The sequence below is a fragment of the Molossus molossus genome, unplaced genomic scaffold, assembly GCF_014108415.1.
Source record: "Molossus molossus isolate mMolMol1 unplaced genomic scaffold, mMolMol1.p scaffold_m16_p_18, whole genome shotgun sequence".
Classification (NCBI taxonomy): Eukaryota; Metazoa; Chordata; class Mammalia; order Chiroptera; family Molossidae; genus Molossus; species Molossus molossus.
Window position 1 is genome coordinate 11,405,551 of NW_023425353.1, and position 14,517 is coordinate 11,420,067.

Here is a 14,517-nt window from a genome sequence, read left to right on the forward strand (position 1 = left end):
GGCAGTGGGTCACTCGCTTGGCTACATTCAGCAGGAGACTGAGCTTGGCTGGGCCGGACGTGTAAGAACTCAGTGTGCGTCCATGTGCTTCTTTCTCCCCGTATGGGTCTCACCCTGCTGGCCTTATCCACGCGGCGTGGCTCTTTCCAGCGTGGCGGTCCCAGCGCAGGGCACCTACACGGCTGCTGGCTTGCAGGAGGGAGGAAGTGGAAGCTGCCAGCCCTCTCCAAAACCAGGCTCAGACCTGGCACGGACTCACCTCCAGCATATTCTGTTGGTCAAAGCAGTCACAGGCCAGCCCAGACTCCAGGGGGATGAGGGAATAGACTCCACTGCTCAGTGAGAGAGTGCCGTGCCCACACAGGGAGCAACATCACTGATGGCCAGTATCTTTGGAAGCAAGCTACCATGCTGTGGGCTGGGCTTGGGGTCCACATTTCAATGCAGAGATCTCCATGAGCTGTGCTGGTCTCCAGGGATCTCTGCGTAAGAAGTTGGGCTGAGGAGCCAGGGAGATGTGGAATCAGAGAGCCAGCCTAGACCACAGCCTTGCACAGGGCCAGAAAGGAAGCGCAGAGCAACATGGCCACACCTCTTGCTGCACAAGTCACAGGCTCTCACCTGAAGCATCCTAAGCATGAAACAGAAGCACCTTACCTAGTTGTGCAGGTATGTAACGTTTACTGACCCCACCCACCAGCAAACACAGCCCAGTCTCTACCCTGGAACCTGACCCATCAAACCAGCCCCTTTGGAGGTGAAAGGAATACAGAATGCAAAGCCAATAGCCAACACTTTCTGAACGCATGCTGTGTGCCAGGCCCGGCGCTGAGGTTCGTACACACGTTAACGCGTCTAACCCTTTGCGTGCACTAAATGAACAGAATGAAAATGCTTAGAGTAGTGTCCTGCATGTGCTAAACACTTAGGAAACCTGGCTTCTTAAATTAATGATCCATAGAACCACCCAGTGAGGAGGTATTATTGTCATCATCTCTGTTTCCCAAAAAGGAAGTTGATGCTTAGAGAGATTAATGACCTGACCCACAGCTGGTGGGTGGCAGGACCTCAGGCCAGCCCAGGCATCTGACTCGGGACCCCAAGGTCTTACCTCCACACTGTACCTCTGTGGGGCAAGAAAACGAGCTCGTTGCATAGAGGCAACCAACACCAGTTCCTTTCGAGCAGGCAGTGCCTGGCTGCACTTCCGCAGGGTCCCTTTCAGAATGGTAAAGCTTAACACCAACTTGAAGAAGGCCCTGGGGACCTCTGCCTGGGGACTGGGGACAGTCGTCCCTGCCACTTCGCGCTTCGACTTTCGCGGCTTCACTCTACTGCCGTTTTTTTTTCAAATGTATTCATTAAAAAGTTGATCAAGACAGTGAAAATGATACAGCAGGTGCTCGGTTGCCTGAGTCAATTATACACCCTGTATTACAATTAAAAATAAAATTACTCTACTTATGGACTGTAGGCCTGTGTATTCGAGCCCCCAGGAACCCTTCAACGCCAGGTGCAGCCGCTAGAGTCTGGAACAGATTAACCGCGATAAACGAGGGATGACGAGAGTCCTATACTCAGAAGTCATTCCTTCAGCACATTTCTATTGAGCCCCTAGTCTCCACCAGGCAGTGTAGACGCTGAGGAGGGCCTACATTGTAGGCATGAGGATAGTGACAGATGACCAAATTCAAGTAATAGAGATAAAACCATTTTATGGATGATAGTGGCACTAAGTCACATTTTTATGTACTGAACTGCCTCATTCTTTAACAGAAAGAAAAAGAGGAAGGAAGGAAGGAAGGAAGGAAGGAAGGAAGGAAGGAAGGAAGGAAGGAAGGAAGGAAGGAAGGAAGGAAGGAAGGAAGGAAAGGAGGGAGGGAGGGAGGAAGGGAGGAAGGAAGGGAGGGAGGGAGGGAGGGAGGAAGGGAGGGAGGGAGGGAGGGAGGGAGGGAGGGAGGGAGGAAGGAAGGAAGGAAGGAAGGAAGGAAGGAAGGAAGGAAGGAAGGAAGGAAGGAAAGGGAGGGAATCCAGGTAGCTAAGATCACCTGGGGTAGGGAAGTGGAGAAAGGAACCAAATGGCGTCATTATCAGGGCAGCAGAAGTTTCAAAGCCAAACACCGAAGTCCGTTTTGCTAGCCTCTCGAGACGGTGGTGTGGTCGGCGGTTCTAGGCGAAGGCAGAGAAGTCAGCTCACAGCTCTTGCGAAGTCGACCAGGCAGGGGTGGAGTCAGCCGGTGCAGAGAAGAAAGTGTTTCCTTGATTTTTTTCAAGGGACCGTGGGGAGAAGGGAGAGCTCGGCAGTCATTCGGGCAGTGGTATCTGCTCAGACTTCTTTTCTTCCATCTCTGAGTCTTACCCACCAGATTTCAGTTTGCAAAAAGGGCCTAATCCACTTTTAAAATTTTTTTTGTCTGTGAATTGATTTAATAGTATCAAACCCTGAGGTCCGCGTGGTCTGCACCTGGGTCGCTTTTACCCCTAATGAAGCCAGAGAAGTGGTTTAAGCCCCCGCCGAGCTTCCTGTCAAAGCTTCACAATGATTAACTCAGGTCCCCTTATTAGGACCAGGCAGAAGAAAATCCCTTAGTCATCAGCATTGTGAAAATCCCGGAGTGGTGAATGTTCAATGAAAAGATTACCTTGGGCACCTGAGAAATAATGAAGAGCTCAGTAGAGGAACCATTAAGCCTGTCTACACACACTAAGTCAGGTGGAGGGCGAGGTAATTAACTGGGACATGCGGCCCAGAAGCAGTGTTGCCCTTCGGCCCTGAGTCAGCACAGATCATTATTCAAATCCCTCATACACTTTTCCTGGAGAAGCCATTTCAGGTGGTGCACACACACACGCACGTGCACATACATGCACATATCAAGACGTGAACATGACGGTCATTGAAGTGGCCTGAGAGCGGGGTTTCGTGTCGTCTACTGAATGATGGGCATCCTGGGGGAGGCAGGTCCAGAGCTGTGACTTACTAGCTGTGAGACTTCGCGTCGAGCTGCTTCGTCACGCTTTCCCTCAGTTTCTCCGGCTGTCAGCGGGACGGTTAACAGGACACCCCTCCTCAGAAGGTTGTTGTGAGGACCAAATATAATAAATGGAACATTCCTCCCTCGTCACCTGGCAAGTCGTAAGCACTCGAGAAGCGTCACCTGCAGTTCCTCACTGCTGGGTGGACACGACTCGTTCATGGGGGAGACACTGTGCTCTCAGACGAGGCCTCAGCCCCGGGCAGGAACCACGGAGCGACACGGCCAGGTTGCTCACGGACCGCTTCTCCCACCTGCACGCTCCGTCTCCACACCGCTCCCGATCTGCATCTCCTTTCCTCAGTTCCATTCCCGAGCTGCTACATCCGGGAGGTCGGGTGGGGTGGGGGATCATGGATACTGCTAGAGAAGGGGTAGTCTTTGTCCCACCAGAGGGGATGGGGAGAAAGCAGGGAGTCTCAGAAAATGAAGTCACACTTATTGTCTCTCCTTTGAGGGCCGTTGAGTCCCTGCTTAGAAGGGTGCCAGACCGGGCGTCTGGGGCAAAGCTTTCTCCCTCCCCCTAATCTCCCATGCCCAGGGCACATAGCCTGGTCCCACAGAGCAGTAGGCAGGAGGCAGGTGTCACCGAGTATCTCAGAGCACACTGGTCTGGGGGCGGCCCCTCTGCTCAGCCACGCCGAGGTGGGAGCAGACGGCTTTGCCGCCTGCCTCAGTCTGTCAAGGGCAAGTTCTCCAGTGCACAGGGTGTTCACAGAATTGGCAGAGAGGATGCCAGACTGAGAATCCACTCAGGTACCTGCTGGTAACCTGGGGAGATTCCAGCACCCTTTCTTTATGGCAAGCAATTGCCTGTGGTCTCGAGGTGGGGAGTGGAACAGCTCCCTCTGCCCTCGGACAGCCAGCAGGTCACGCGCTCTGTCCCTCTGTCCGCACCAGCCGGCCAGCCCACCCAGCCAGCAGGAGAGGGGCGGGGACCTCCTCCCACACCCTAGCATGACTGCCTCCCTCGGCCCTCTCAGCATCCCCCGGAGTAACACTGCTATTGCCCTGTTTGCAGAGGAGGCTCGGAGAAGCTAAGTAACTTAGCAAAACCACAAAGCTCAGAGATGGCCAAGCCAGAGTTCGGACCCAGCCACCCTGAGTGTGTTCTCTTAGTCACTTCACTGGGATGATTTCTTTTAAAGTTGAAAAAAAGAGAGGCAGAAAGAAAATTACACACACACTTTTGAGAACCATGGATGGGGGGAAAATACATAATGACAAAAATCTATAAAACAGGTAGTACTTTTTAAGAAATGTATAATTTATTCATCAAAGCATCTACATATAATGGAAAATAGTGTTGTGTAGATCGTCAGACCTGCTGCTGATCTGATCCAGCGACAGGGCCGGATGTGCTCTTGGATTTCTGACCCTTGGCAACAATTTCACAGCCTCAGTGGGATGGGAGGATCCAGTTCTTCCTCTCTGTGTAGAGTATAGCTGGCCAAACACCGTGTTCCTGTGGACAGTTAAAGGTGGCAGGACAGGGTTCCAGGAGCAGAGTCCGGACCCTCCTCTGCCTGTGGACACTCCGCCGTACCTCACCACGTCCGCTGTGAGGACGAGAGCCGACGCAGCTTCCTAGTGCTTCCGGGGCCCACTCAGAGAGCAGGAGCAGCCTGGGAGGGAGCCCCTCACAGAGGGAAAGGCTCGCTCCGGAGCATGCCCCTGACCCCGGGGAGCTCCCCCTAGAGGATGTCCCCGCACCCAGGGAAGGAGCGAGGTGTTTGCACCTGCTTTGGGGCTTGTCGTTTTGACCATTCATCTTGACTCTGCTCTGGGAGGCTGTGAACAGGCCCCCTCTGCGTGGAGGCCCTTACTTTACTACCTGAAGGCTGTCATTTCCTTTGCCATCAGCCCTGTTCCAGCGAGATGCCTCTGCTCTCACTTTCCCTACACAAGACCCTTCCAGGCCCCCCTCGGTCCTGTCAACATCCTTCTCAAGTTCAATGGCCAGAACCAAAAATGGTTTACCACATGTTTCTAAATAATAGGACTGCAGGCCGGCTGGTGTGGCTCACTGGTTGAGTGTCCACCCATGCACCAAGAGGCCACTGGTTCGATTCCCGGTCGGGGCACATGCCCAGGTTGTGGGCCCGATTCCAGTGCAGGGCACGCAGGAGGCGGCCAGCCAATGTTCTCTCTCATCGATGTTTCTATCTCTCTCCTTCTCTCTTCCTTTCTCTCTAAATCAATAAAGAAAAAATATTTGTAAAAATAAATAAATAATAATAGGACCGCAATTTACTCTGAGCTATTTTTTCCTGTTATTATGGGACTGGAGGAAGATTGATGAGACCCTGTGCAGGTCAGCAGTTGCCAGAGAAAACCGCCAGCCCAGCGCACTGAAGGCTGGTGCGTGTGGCGGGGGGACGGCTTTCATTCATCACACAGAGCTTGCTCTGTCTTCCCAACTGCCTGGAAAGGGACAGGGCTTGACCGGTGTCATTCTCCGGGTTGGAACTGCATGTTAGTGGTAAATGGAGAGTAGGCGTGTTTAGAGGTTGATCATTTCAGCTGTAGCAAAACTCCTACCAACTGCCAAGCACCAACGCTACGGAGCAAAGGAGGTAATTTCCCACTGAGAATAATGATTTTGCCAGCACCTGCTCTGACCAGTGATGCTTGACTTCCTTGCACTTTTCTATCATTGGTGAGGTCAGGAGTTCCAAGGAACAGTCGTGGCTCAGGGGCCCTGGCTTCTCTGCCGACATCATTAGTGAATAAATTCTTAAATGCTAGGGGTTTTCGTGTTCTCAATCGTAAAGAGATATGACTCAGAGTCCCCACTTTGCAGGGTGGCTTAAAGAAAAAACTGTACATAAAAGTGCTTTGCAAATTGGAAAACATCCCAAACATGTTAGATGTTATTTTAAATGAGGGGGACTTGGAGGAAAGGAAAGCCACCTTTTCGCCCAAACTTAATTCTGGAACAGGAATAAAGAGGAATGATTTCAGGTTGTGAATCATTTAATGAAAATATTAGTTGTGTGAAATCTGGAACACTTTCGGCAAACCCTTCAATGGCCCAGCGCGGTTTGCTTTACCCAGCAGCCTTTGCAGGCGGCCAGCTTGATACATAAATATGTTGGCTTCAGTGGCTTCTCAAGCTGGTCATGCCTCTGCTCATTCCTCACCCCTCTGAAGCCAGAACTGGTCACTCGCTTTTTCTCTTTTCTTCCTTCTAAAATTTTTCCCAGTGCCCTCTCTAAGACAGGGTCCAAGTGAGTTGCTGGGAAGATAGCCGTGAGCAAGACATGACATCCTGTTCGAGGGGACAGTGTGCAGAAATTCCTGACTGGCAGTGGCGGTCAGGGCTGCATAGAAAAGTGCAGGATTTCAGGGGAATCAGTAACAGGAGGCTCTGGAGATCATCTTGGGTGCTGACAGTGACCCCAGAAGAGACCATGCTTTGCTCTCTTGATAATTAACCGATGTGTGCTCAGCCCTTTCAAAGTTTACAAAGCACTTTCTATTTGTTTTCACTTGATCAGCCTCTCAACCCTGCACAGTGCATATTATCACCCTGTTCTGGAAGCATAGACCCCAAGACTGAGGTGCTGACGTGATTATCCAGGGTCCACTGTTTCTGGCACTTACGGAATTTTGGCTCTAAATCCCAGGCTCCTTCCACCCCACACTACGGCTCATTGGCTTCTCTCCCTTGGGAGCTGACATTTGGCAAAGCAGCTTTGGGAAAAGGGCAAGAGGGAAAACGCTCCCCTGGAAACTTTCATGTGGGTAGAGGTTGTGATTTCCGATATGCATCTCAGCCAAATGTCCAGGGAAGCCTGCCTGAGATGCGGAAGACATCCCGACTGCTGTGTGTGTCGCAGTCTTTGTGGTTGCCCATCAAAACGGAAATGCTCTCTGACCCCCGATGTAGCCCCGTAGTCTTCCCTGTGCCTAGAAGGACATGCATGACCAAATGCAAGTCAAAATTAGACATATAGACCATCAGACATGGTTTCCGCTGCTGATTGACTTCTCCCAGCGCCCAGAGCCCGTGATGATGAATTGCTCATTTTGGCTACTATCTGTTGCTCGCTTTCTAAGTCCCAGGACTGTTGTGTGCGTTTGCCCGTATGGCGACCAGCTGAAGTAGGCACTATTAGAGTCTCCATTTGGCAGATGATGCGTCTGAGGCTCAGAGAGATGAAGTGACTTGCCCAATGTCTCACAGCTTGGAAGTTGAAAAAGGCAGGATTTGAATCCAGGTCTGGCTCCAAATTTCATGCTCTCAAACACTCTACTCTGTCAGACTCCCTCCCCAAAAACTGAAAATAAATTTCATAACCATTCCCTGCACTTCCCTTCTGGGTTTTCTAGTCTTTAAAACCAAGAGACACAACAGCACCCTTGGGACAGTTTTGAAAGGCTCTGTTACCCTTCTAACCCCCACCCACAGACACCCGTATGTCTCAGGGTTAAGGATGCCCACCCACCACATCCCTCTTCTTGAAAGGAGTTCACTGAAACAGAACTGAAGGATGCAGTTTAACCAAATTCCACAAAGACCCAAGAAGTGACCCCAGCCTTTAGGTGCTTTTCTAAACTGGGGAGCCCTCCACTCACCAACTGGGGTTCAGCTATAGTCATTTTTGTCCCTTTTAAAAGGAGGGAGAAATATGCAAAATACCCACCCCAGCTACAGAGTCTCGGTCAGGAAAACTTCACTCTTCTTCGCCCTTTCTGTTCACTTTCTCTCCCTCTGTCCCTGTCTCCCTCCTTCCCTCCCTCCCTCCCTCCCTCCCTCCTTCCCTCCTTCCCTTCCTTCTTTCCTTTCTCCTCCTCCTCCTCCTCCTCCTCCTTCGCGCTCTCTCTCTCTCTCTCTCTCTCTCTCTCTCTCTCTCTCTCTCTCTCTCGCAGTAACTATGGCTTGGGGAAAAATAGCAAACAGATTTTGTTGTTTAGTACCTTTTGGTGTTTCCTGGTCAGCTCCATGTGCCAGCATATTGTTTTAACTCTGATGTGGTACAGCATTGAGCTGTGAACAATGAAACATAAACACCAGCCTCATTCCCATCCTCTTCTTTCCTTCTTAGGTGAAGGCAGCTTCCAAATATGTGGATGTACCTGTGAGTATTTGAAAACCGTTTTTGTGGGTTTGGTTTTTTTGGTTTTGGGGATTTGGTTTGTTTTGCCCTTATGAGAAGTGTGATGGTGCTATTTTCATTAGTTGCTGTTAAATTGTATATTCCTGAACCGAATCACCAGGAAGGGGGAAGTCAAGCACATGTCATGTATAGTTGTTATCAGACGAGAAGAGGGTGTGGTTTCTTCATTGGGAAGAGGCGCCACGTGAGGGGAAATCCAGCTTCCTTCCAGTTTTATCCTCCTTGGTTTCTCTGATACATGTCACTCTGTGACCGCTCCACTCCCTCGCCTCCTGCACGCTCCCCTTGGAAGCAGAGTCACACGCTGGAAATTTGCACAGGGTGCCAGTATTTTTTTTAAAACAAATAAATTCTGAATTTGTTCATTTGGGGGTCAATTCTGCGATTGTTTTAAGGAAACCTTACAAAACTGCTTATAATGAGTGCAGACCTCATTAATGAAGAGAGCTCTCAAAGTTCACACATAAAGCACTTGAAGTTGCCCAGAATTTACATTTAAATTGAGGTTAAGTACTCACGTGGATGCTAGAATGTGGGATTACCTTCCAGGGACCAGGACAGTTTGTAGGCACACTTCGCCCTGCCTATTAGCAAAATAAAATTGCAGAGATTTTGATATATTCCAGGAAAATGATGCTGCTTCTGTTTCTAACAAAAGAGGTGTGAGTCTATTATAAAATATTAAATTTAGGGAGCTTATCTCAACAGCCACCGAGGGGCTCGTGCTGAACGTTTCTCATTCTGAACGTGGTTAAGTGCTCTCCTTGTTCAAATACTTATTTGTTAAAATTTGTTTTTTTCTAAAAGGATTTATATTAACATTTAAATTCATTTCCCCAGGAAGTTAAGTGTGTAATGGTTTATTTCTCCAAGGAAGGCACAATGGAAAATGGGAGTGAATTTAGTATTAGCATGTATTTTGTTTGTTTAATGAAAGAATGTACAATCAGTAATTATGCTTTGAATTTATATAATATTTCTCATCGAGGGACTTCGGTCTCCTTCGCATAGACAATCCTTACAATGGAGCAGAGAGGAAGCTCACATAACTGCAGCAAGGAGATACGTTAAAGAATTTATTTTCCCAAGCCCCAAGTATAAGTTTTCAGTACAGGGAGCAAACAACTCCAGTTCTCTGGGCCTGTGTCCTCTTCCTTAAAACAGAGAGAATACTCGAGTCACGGTTTGCCGTGCACATGAAATGCCCAGCCGTACCTGGCCCTCCTCAGACTTTCGGCAGCAGGCCAGGCGCAGGACACGTGGCGGGGGATGGGCGTGCAGTGCCCACAGTCAATCCACGAGGGTGGGAGTGGGGGATTGGATTTGCTGGCATTAGCTCTGGCTTGCCCTGGTCTTCAACAGTAATAGAAATTGAAATTCTAGGCTCAACATTCAAAGACCGTGGTGGCCAAGGTTTGTTTTCTGTGGGCCTCAAAGCAGAGGGGAGATGTTACCAGCAGGGCAAGAACAGGCGAGGAGTAGGCAAGGCTCAAATACATGGAGAAATTTGATTGGTCAGTTGGTACTAGCAAATCAAATTGGAATTGGGGAAGCTCCAAAAAGTCCAGAGTTGGCGATTTCATGTGGTTCGACCTAATTTCTGCAAGGTAGGTTCAGAATTTTTGTAAAGATGAGGAAGAAAATGGACTGTGCATCCCCAGCAAAGGCATCCTGACCTGCAGTCATGCCATGTCCATGCATGCATGATGCTCTACAGAAGCCTTGCTCCGCTCTGGGCCCACGAAATGAACCAGCAGGGTCTCCACCCTCTAGGGAGGCAGGAGAAAATGATGCAGCGTGTCCCAGAATGTAGCAAATTTAGCACTGATGATAGACACCGGTGATGAGCTACAACCAAGCCTTTGAAAGCACTCTCTGCCTGCTGGGCACCCTTCTAAGCACTTTACATTTCATCTTCACAATAACCCACTTTAAAGATGAGGAAACTGCCCGGTTGGTGTGGCTCAGTGGTTGAGCGTCAACCCAGGCACCAAGAGGTTGCCGGTTCAATTCCCGGTCAGGGCACATGCCCAGGTTGTAGGCCTGATCCCCGGGGGGGGGCATGCAGGAGGCGGCCAATCAGTGTTCTCTCTCATTGACGTTTCTATCTCTCTCTCCCTCTCCCTTCCTCTCTCTAAAATCAATTTAAAAAAATATTAGCCCTGGCCGGTTTGGCTCAACGGTTAGAGCATCGGCCTGCGGTCCCGAGAGACCCGGGTTCGGTTCCCATTAAGGGCATGTACCTCGGTTGCAGTTTGTCCCTGGCCTTGGTCACATCAATGTTTCTCTCTCTCTCTCTGTTCCTCTCTCTCCCTCCCACTCTACCTGAGCAAAAAATGGAAAAATGTCCTTGGGTGAGGATTAAAAAAATAAAAGAAAAGAAAAAATATTAAAAATAAAGATGAGGAAACTGAGGCCGGAGAGGTTCACTTCCTTAGGGTCCCACAGTTGCTAAGTGGCAGGGCAGAGATTTCAACCAATGCTCTTAAACACTCTGCCAACTGCCAGTTGGGTTTAGTTAGTGCACAGATGAACGTCTTTATTTAGTTAATTGAATAATTACTTTAGTATTGGAAAAACTATGATTAGCATCTCGAATTCATGATTTTACCAGTTGTTATGGCTTAGAAAAAAATGGTAAACTTTAAAATTAAGTTGATTAATGTGTATTTTATAGCAAATAACATGATAGTGCTATTATAAATAATAATATGATTGTTACAATAATTATATAGTAATAATATAATTAATGTTTTAGTAAATAAACAATTTTAGAGAAAATAATAGTGCATAATAGACATTTGTACTATACGTACATTGTTTACATGTAGTAAATAACACTAATAATTTAGTTCTCAAAACAATCCTGTGAGGGAGGTTCAGAGCCCAGGGTTTCTGGGCAAGTAAGGAGCATGAGTTCAGATGGTGTTTGACTAAGTGCCCAGAGCCTGCTGGCACTGGCTCCCAAGAATGAGTCAACTGTGTGCATTTCTTTCCAACTCTGCCTTCAGTGAGGGTGCATTATGACACCAACTCAGCCGTGGAGAGAGTATTTACACCATGGAAATCGGCAAGCGCTACAAATCAAGGTCTGCTGTCTGTGCTGTTTGGGTTGTTTTGGTTCTTTGTTTAAAAGAGCCAGTTGACCAGCACACCAGTGACTACCACTATTGAATCAGCGGTCCCCGAACCAGAATGTGCAGCAGCAAAACTTGGCAAGGATTTTTGTTTTATTTGTTTTGTTTTTTAACAGAGATTCCTAGCCCCTTGCCTCCAGAGATTCTGACTCAGTAGTTCTGGGATGGGGCATGAAAATCTCTTTCTGAAGCTCTCCACATGATTCTGATATGTAGTCCATGTTTGGGAACCAATGGACCCAATCAGTTATTCTTGATCTTGCCTACATATTGGAAACACCTGGGAAGCTTTGTACACTCATGAGCACCAGATTGCTTGCCAGATTAAAGCAGTCTCTGGGTGTGGCATCTAGGCATCAGTATTTTTTAAAGCTCCCCAGGTCTTTCAAATTGTTTCTAGCTCTGAAGACTGAGTTCATATGTGTTGCTGTATGAGGTGGGCACATAGTGTATTGGTTTACTTCTATGTGGGAATTAGAAGTTAGTTACCTTTGCCCTGGTCAGTTTGGCTCAGCTGTTAGAGCGTCGGCCTGCGGTTCAGAGAGACATGGGTTCGGTTCCCACTAAGGGCGCTTACCTTGGTTGCAGTTTGTCCCCGGCCCTGGTTGGGTCGTGTGGGTGGCAGCCACTCGATGTGTCCCTTTCACGTCGATGTTTCTCTCTCTCTCTTTCTCTCTCTCTCCCTCCCACTCTATTTGAACAAAATATTGGAAAAATGTCCTCGGGTGAGGATTAAAATAAAAAGAAGTTAGTTACCTTAGAGACTTGTCTCTTCATTATCCACACAAATGGAGACACGCGTTATTACTAGTCATTCACAACGCTGCATAATCCCTAAAGCATATCTCTTTATCTTAGACCTAGTGTTCGAACCTTTGGTATATGTAGCAGATTTGCATTCCTAATTAGGGCTGGCTTAGGATACTGAAAATCTGAATTTATGTTCTCAAACTCAGAAGTATCCTGGTAGGAGCAAACTATGATTAACATATCTTAGTTTATCTAAGCCTAGGATGTGCTTCATTTATTATTTATTTTATGTCTTCTAAAATCTACATCCTATGCATCAGTCTGCCCAAGCCACGTTTAAAGTAAGCGATGTAATTGTGGGGTATTAAAACCATTGCCTAATGTTTTTCCCACTGTTTGTAGATAGCAATGTGGTATCAAGCCTAATTTCTCTAATAGCATCCGTTGCTTAGCCAAGAATATTTTCCATCTATAACTACAAGTTAGCTTGTTTGTGTGTAAACAGTTTTTATTTTAACCAGTTTGTGGAGATCTACTTGAAATGTATTACACATCCGGAACTGGCCCTACTTGAACCTTTCTGCAATGACTAAGGACCACCATTGTGACTATGACTTTTCCCAGTGCCCCCCACCCCCACCAGGGCCCCTGAGGTGTAGGGCAGCTCGCCTCGCCCAGACCCCAGCTGCTGGCGACTCTGCGTGGGTGCACCCACAGTGGGCAGCCTTCTCCCTCACCCTCAGGGCATCAGGGGAAGTACAGCGCCCTTTCATCCACACCCCTGTTTCAAAAGAGCCCCTCTTCCCCTGCTGGCCCACCAATGGATGGAAAGCAGACTTAGAATTGGATGTAAAGCTGGTTAAAAGGAAAGATGATTTTGAGTTGGGGCCTGAGGGCTCTATTAAAAGAAAACTACGTGTTTTCATGCAGAGACTTTGTCGTCTTTATTTTGATGTTGGTTTCTCCAAGGCCCCTTTTTTCTTCTTGGTTCCAAAGTAGATTGTAAAGGTAGGTAAGTCTATGAAGTAATAGTATATTGTGTGTGTGTTGGGGGGAATCATTATGGCTTGATGTTTGTATAGTAGTATATGGCTTTTAAAGCATTTTAACATCGATTATTTTAGCTGATAATCATAATGATTTTTTTAAGGTAAGTAGGTAGCCTTTAATCCCATTTTCCGATGGTATAACTAAGGCCCAGAGAAATTCATATGATTTTCACAAGTTCTAATTCATGGGGATCCAGTAAAAATCCATGTACAGTAAGTCCTCACTTAATGTCATCAATAGTTCTTGGAAACTGCGACTTTAAATAAAATAATATCTAACAAAACCAACTTTACCACGGCTAATGGACATAAACAAGAGCTAGGTGCCTAGGGCGTCTCATCAGCCTTATAACGAGGATGAGGACGTTGAGCAGAACAGCGTTAGAAGACCTTCCGTCGTCGGTCTGAAGAGCTTTAGAAAGCATTTGGGAGGGGGGCGCATTTATTCATGGATTTGTTCATTCAGCAAATATTTACTCTGTGCCAGGCTTTTACTCTGAGCACCTACTCTGTGCCAAGCATTGTTCTATGTGCTGAGGATACAATAGAAAATACACCCAATAAAGCCCGTGTTCACGGATTTTATGTTCTAGTTGGCTAAGACAGACAAAAACCCAACAAATAAATATATAACATAATGTCAGATATTGGTAAGTGCTGTGAAGGAAAATTGAACAGAGTCAAAAAACAGAGAAATATGGAGTTACTTACTACCTGGGGGAGATGAATCATACGAGGGTTTTGTTTTTTCATAATCAAAATTTTTAAAACTGAAACACCCCTTTGAGGATAGCAAAGGTGTGGTGAAAATAACCGTTACTGTAGAACGTTGCGGGTTACTAATAGGTCTGCTGGCTTTGGCTTTGGATCTTAGCTCCAAGGTGGCTGCAGGGGTCCAGAGAAAGGCCAAGTCTGCCACAAGCATCACCAGGAAAGAAATGGAACCGATAGTAATAAGTTTGTCGAGTCCCCCAGGTAGGGGTCCCTACCCCCACGGAGAACGCCTTTTGATGTGCGGCTGCCAAAGGGAGAGGAGGAGAGAGATGCCAGTTTGGAACTGAGAGTTCTCACTTACATCTCATTGAGAACCTCTTGTTTCCTATCATAAAACTGCAGCAATTATAGGACCATCACAGAACCTGCTCGATCCACTCGATGAAAATTGCTTGAAAGTGTAACAGTTGACTACTGTGGCTTTGGGTTGTCTTCATTGTGTTTCAAATTAATACCTTGTCATTGTTTCAGCAGGTGTTAAGAAATGTTACTAGCATCCCAGGGGCCAAGCATTGGCCCTTTGCTTGATAATTGTTTGCTTTGTATCAGGGGGGAAAAAAAAGAAAATACAGTCCTACTGTTTCCAAACCTTCCTCATTTTCACCCTGGAAATTACACAGAAGTGTTAACTAACTTCAATTTGCAGTGC

The 14,517-nt window shown here is 47.5% G+C and overlaps 1 protein-coding gene across 17 annotated transcripts in view; it reads left to right on the forward strand.

Annotated features, from left to right (window-relative positions):
• The window catches only part of CADPS (calcium dependent secretion activator), a 479,176-nt gene that overhangs the window by 424,031 nt on the left and 40,628 nt on the right, over positions 1-14,517 (forward strand). For all 17 annotated transcript variants that reach the window (XM_036266617.1, XM_036266610.1, XM_036266613.1 and 14 more), the window contains one exon: positions 8,087-8,119. In XM_036266617.1, coding sequence (XP_036122510.1) covers positions 8,087-8,119 — 33 coding nt within the window. The remainder of the gene's footprint in view (positions 1-8,086; positions 8,120-14,517) is intronic.